Source organism: Magallana gigas, chromosome 10, assembly GCF_963853765.1.
Source record: "Magallana gigas chromosome 10, xbMagGiga1.1, whole genome shotgun sequence".
Classification (NCBI taxonomy): Eukaryota; Metazoa; Mollusca; class Bivalvia; order Ostreida; family Ostreidae; genus Magallana; species Magallana gigas.
In genome coordinates this window covers 2,604,849-2,610,876 of record NC_088862.1, presented here as the reverse complement: position 1 = coordinate 2,610,876, position 6,028 = coordinate 2,604,849, and the positions used below count along the sequence as shown (strand labels likewise).

Here is a 6,028-nt window from a genome sequence, read left to right as displayed (position 1 = left end):
TTAAGTTTTTAATAGCTTGCTTGATTGCGAAATAAGGTAATCAGTTTGGTCAGCCAGATATCACATCAAGTCCTGAGGCTACTCAAGTGAAAATTGCTTTTACATTCAACCAATTATAATGTACAAAGACAGCTAGCCTCTATAGCACTCACTTATATTGTTAGGTTTTCTATTTATAAGCCTATGTAAAGAATATTTAACTAACCAGCACATCATTTTTGTTCAGAGTAATTGGGGAAAATCAGAAGAGTTGTGTAGAAGCAGAAATATTCATTAAGGATTTAATTTCGTTATTTTCGTTGCCAGAATAATTTAACGAAACAACGAAAATATGTGCTTCTCCAGTAATTCAAAAGTCATTCACGAAAAATCACAGGAAATTCTTCAAGCAAAGGCTTGAAATTACAAAATCTCTTAAAAACTCATTTATAAACTTGTGGTTTTCTCATTTTCTAGAACACCTCATATCACAGGTGTTATATTTTTTGTATACCTTATTGAGCGATCTTTTAAGTGATTAAAAATATTAGGGTAGAAAGACATCTTTTTGTTCGAAAACATTTAGTCTACTTGTTTGTTTTGTTTGTGTTGGGTTTTTTTCTGTCAACTGGCATAGAGCAATTGTGTTCCTTTACAGATCAGCAGTGTTTTAATTAGCAATGAATCCGTTTCTCCATATTATTGACATAGTTAATGCATATGACTCTTTGCTGAACCAGAAACTCAAAATCAAAGCTTGTATTTCAATTTTCAAACACAAAAACACTTTTTTAAAAAGTATATTGAGACACATTTTGAGTATCGCACAAACTTCTGTCAATGCTCAAAGATATACTACACGCTTTCATTCTTTCATATTATGTCAAAATATGTAAACACAAAAAATGATGGGTGACGTCACAGTGATCTTTGCTTCCTGCAATCAATTTAGAGGTGGGTCAAATATACGCAACTTATTGCAAGTACACAACACATTCAGTGTAAACTGCCATCAATCGGTTGGTTAGTTTTTTCTTTTGGCCAAGATCAAGTGATAATCACGCCAAGTCCATATCGATCTATGCTTATTTTGAAAACAGTTAGCATAAATGGGGAGGAATTGAAAAATTATTGGCACATCATTTCGTAAAGAAATAAAGATGAAAAGAGCACGTTCTAAAAGTGTATGTACATATTTCATATGGTCAAAAGGTTAAATTCGAAATTGAAAATAACAACCCAAATATATGGACTATTTGCTTATAATATTGAATCAATGCCATGATGAAATCATCACACATTTAGAGAGCACACCAGTTTTTAACATGATGGTACTCTATGTCATTTTGGCAGCAAGTAAATGTTTTCACATCGTTTAAATATACCAACAAAGAGTCTTCATATGGTACACTCTTTCATATCAGAAGTTACGCTTTACTTCTATCATAGTGCATGGCCTTATATTTTAAGTCTAAACAAAGAATTGATGTTGATAACCATCTTGATGATTGTATTTTTCATTTCACATTAATGGATATTGTGTCTTTATATAGGTACAATATTGATTTCTGATTTAAGCTTAGAGACCGTTTATTTCGGGTCTGGGATTTATTAATAATGCATACCTTGATGTCTTATTATCACCCATCGAACTACCCATTAACAAGGGAAGGAGAAGCAAACATTTTTTCGGTTCATATATCTTAAATTTGAAAACATTGTATTAATCAGCGTCTCCTTGTAAATTATGCACTTTTGCCGTATAATTTACAATGTTTTTAGAACATATTTACTTGATCCAATCATGGATTTTGTGAAACGAACATATATGTCACTTGATTATATAAAATCCTGTTTCAATCAAATATACGATTCTTGTATGATTCCAAGTCTAGGGATAAGTAAACCTTTTTATAACAATAAACAATGTTTGAATTTTTTTGTAAATTTTTATTCCTACTGAAGTTCGATATAAATGATAATCTTTTATTCAGAATGGTCCGTTATGATCATCTAGTGGGCATGAGAGCGACCAATGACGCAGCAAGCGATGACAGCGGTGTGAGAGGTGTGGTCTCCCTGGAGAATCTGCACAGATAAAAAGTATTATGATTATGTAAAATGCAGTCATTGTGTGCATTTCTAACAATGATAGCTTAAAAAAATTGTGAGTTAAACAACAAATAACTTCCTAACTTATGTCGATTTCTTCAAAATTTAAAAAGATATGAATATCACATTACATAATATAAACTTTGCATATGTAATGGTAATAAATTAAATCAAATATTTATCATATACTCACAGCCAATGATCGGCCAAGAATTCCGTCTGTATGTCCGATGGTGAGCCAATCGAAAGTCCTGGTAGCATTCACATTTCCGTGGTCGTCGTCATGGAGATCTCCGAGGTCACCGGGGTTACTGATTATATAAAAACAGAAATAACTTACAAATATACATCTTCTTTCTTCAGAAAAAGATCATCATCCATTTTTACATGAAACATTTGTTACAGTTATTTTTTTTAACCACATAATTAATATAGAAAATCTAGGTGTTTCTGCAAGCTTTTAATTTTAAATGTAGAAATATTATTACTGGTTCATTAACTCAGTTTGGCAATACTGATTTCGATGATTTGCATCTATCTAAAGCCTGAGTATTGGCATTTGGTACTCAAGAAAAAATGGATGAGTTGAATAAAATTAAAAATTATTTCATGTCAAAAAATATGTCATTGTTATCTGCTCACTTTGATACACAATTTGGGATAACAAAAGTTTACTGTGCACTTTTTAAATATAAATGAAACATATCTTGTTTTGTAAACATTAAAACACAACATATTCTTTTTTTTAATTTTTCAAACAGTTTTCAGGCCTTTTGAAAAAAAAATATCGGGATTTCTTTTTAATTTCTTGTTTTGTTTTTTTTACAGTATATGTATTATTTACAAATTATACATTATGAGTTTTGTTTCTAAACTGATGAAATAGTTCTCATCTTGAGATGAAATCACAAATTTGAAACCGACTTACTCGTGGTTGGGGGCGTGCTCATTGTGGTACAGTTCTCCAATGGTGTCACAGCCATGTTCCATATCTCCGTACTCGTGGATCTGAAGTCCGTGGTTGTGATGAGCAAAGTCTTCACTGACGTTGAATCCGGACAGACAGAAGCTCATTTCCAAAGGTCCGTCTCCCTACAAAAATGTTCATTCGTTTACTTATAAGAGGTTCGATCCTCTGATTTTGGGTAGCCATTTTGTGTCACCTTTAGTCTGGAAATTCTGTGTCATATTTGAATTCTACTTGTAAATTCCTTTGTTACAATGCCAAATAAACTCTATTGAATAAAATAGTGAAGAAAAAATTTCATATTTAGAGAGTGTAGTAAGGGACTATATTTTGTGGCGGAAGGTTTTTAAGAAGAAAATAAACATTTTTCATAACTCAGTTGTTTTAGAGTACCGTAATTTTAGCCTTCTTGTTTTACGTGCAGACCAAAGTTTCAGATAGTTTATGCATCGGGATATCTTCGTATTGTTTCAAAAAACATATTTCAACAATATTTCAATATTTCTATCGACATATATTGGCATGTTTAAGTGATATTTCATAAAAGTAAAGAAAAAATCAACTCCAATTTTCCCCTAAAATGAGCTTATTTCATGCCATATCTCAAAATTTACATTATAGACCCATAGTTTTGGTTTTATTTTCTGAATATTTAAGTTTCTTTTGACAAGTCTGTCATAATTTGAGAAAAAGTTTGAGACTTTTAAATTATTTAATTGCATGTTGAATCATTTATGAATAAGAATAGTATTTTTTCAGTGAAAAAAGGTCAAAATATCAAAAATGTGAAGAAATTGCAAACTTTTCCGTTATGATAATTTTAATTTTATTAATGCCAAATAATGTAAATTTGTATTTGATACCATGGTTCATTTCAAAAAAAATTATAAAGGGAAGAGCGATTTATGTGCAATTTGCACTTTCAGTGCAGAAAGGTCATATTATATACACCGTAGCACCGAAAGTAGCATATAGACCCCAAAATTTTGTTTTGAATTTAGGTTTAGATATGTGTGTAGATAACAAAAAATACTTTAGAAAAAAACTTAGAGACTTTTGATCGCAGGATCCAACGTCCTTAAATTGTACTGGTGCTAGTACGGTCACCCTGCATAACTTGTTTTAGAGCTGTTTAACTGACACATAGGGCGACGGAAAAACCTTGCTGTTACATAATTTGAATTATACACAGTAAAGAAAACTCAGCCTACCCGTTGATGCATTTCGATGCTTCCATGGACCCTATGGTGGAGGTTGCCTGGCATGAAGTGGTTTGGTTCCATCTCGCATTGAGCATAATGCATGGCTAAAATGTATGATATGTATATAAAGGCACCATTAAGACATGTCCAATTTCATTGAAGAGAGGATTGTCATATGATGACGATAATATAAAAAGGAATGTTACTGTCATTTGTCAATTTAATAATTGAAACAAAAAACCAAAGGGAGAGAATGTGATAGGGTTGTTTAAAAACGAGCAATATTCATTATGCAAAAACCTGAAAAATAAATGTTTAGTTCAAAAAGTAAAAGTGATCTTACAGTTTTCGTAGTTGGAATCTTCATCATCAGAAAGGTGAAGATAAATGTTCACATTGGCTTCATTTCTAGCAGTGGCAGACACAAATCCTTAAAAATCCAACCAAACGTAATTGCTATAAACTTTTGAATGCAAAATCATCATAGTGTTAGTTACTAGAAACAAAGTGAGATTATTTTCTACAGCAGTCATCTCTCTCATTAGAGGGAAATTCAACCTTAAACATTGTAAATATTGTATTTTGTTTTGTTTTTTAGTCTTAAAATATTACGATGTAATGATAGTTAGACAAATATTAATTTTGAAACGGTACGCCATATACGATGTGTGAGAGAGTTATACCAGACAATAATAAAGAAAATATTTAGTTAGTAAAATCATTTACATTCTAATCTGCCATTTTATCTCTTAACAATAACAAATACAGTATGTCATGTATTGTTTCAAGTTTTGAATAATCAAAAAAAAAAATCCCATTAGACAGTGCAATGACTAAAGATTAATAAATATTTTATGCGTTATCTTTTCAAGATAAATCAGCGCTTGTTTAATGGTTCTTAATATTACTTCTTAATTTTAAGCTTTGGCTTCATTTGCATAAAAAAACACATTCGCTTATTGTTTCGTTTTATTTATATTTTGAAATAGCAAAATATTTTCATCAACAAAATTTAAACATAAAATTGACGTGTACAGATTTAAATACTATTTTAGAATCAAAATCACATCTGCAATTATATATTATAAAATGTTCTTTAAGTTTAGAGAAAGAATCAAACGTAATATTTTCGCTTTAACAGGTTGCAAATTTTTATTTGCATATTATATGTTTATGCCGATGTTTAAGCTCCCAAAATAAGACATGGATTTATGATCAAATTTGTAGAAGTAGCAATTGATAATTACCGTAAAATAAAATGTGGACTTACCGGCTAGAGCAGCCAAACCAAGAACAATCAGGGCGTTCATCATCAAAGTTGTAACTGAGGATTCTCTCACACAGACGATCTTCTGGTAACGGACAAATTTAACAAGTCAGAGCTGGTCTTATATATCCATCACTTGAGTAGATACATCCAATTAATTTTGAAGTGAAGGCCAAACACTTAAAACAAAAAGCATATTTTTAAAATAAAAAACTGTGTGTCTGACATTAAAAAGTAAAATGTGCTTGACTGCAATATTAAAGTGTTTTTTCTCTCTCTTTTTTGTTTGAATTTTGGTGCAAATCATTTCTGTTATTAACAAACCCCTAGATGAAATAAAAACTAAGTGTTCTATAATTACACGTATTAATCTTATCTTTGGAACCATTACGTACAGAATATCAGATTAAGTGCAATTACGACAAATGCAAATAAAAAGCAATAGTTTATATCTTTTGCAGCTCAAGAATCAAATATATTTTTCTGAAGTTATAATCATAT

At 30.7% G+C, this 6,028-nt stretch overlaps 1 protein-coding gene across 1 annotated transcript; it reads right to left on the bottom strand.

The window, feature by feature from the left end:
• Positions 1 to 1,908: 1,908 nt before the first annotated feature.
• LOC105336969 (uncharacterized) lies at positions 1,909 to 5,689 on the bottom strand. The gene is made up of 6 exons (XM_011441495.4): positions 5,531 to 5,689; positions 4,604 to 4,690; positions 4,270 to 4,364; positions 3,020 to 3,183; positions 2,285 to 2,402; positions 1,909 to 2,067 (listed from the first exon to the last, which is right to left on the bottom strand). Exons 1-6 carry the CDS (start codon positions 5,571 to 5,573, stop codon positions 1,993 to 1,995), a joined length of 582 nt encoding a protein of 193 aa, XP_011439797.2. The 5' UTR covers positions 5,574 to 5,689; the 3' UTR covers positions 1,909 to 1,992.
• Positions 5,690 to 6,028: the final 339 nt, after the last annotated feature.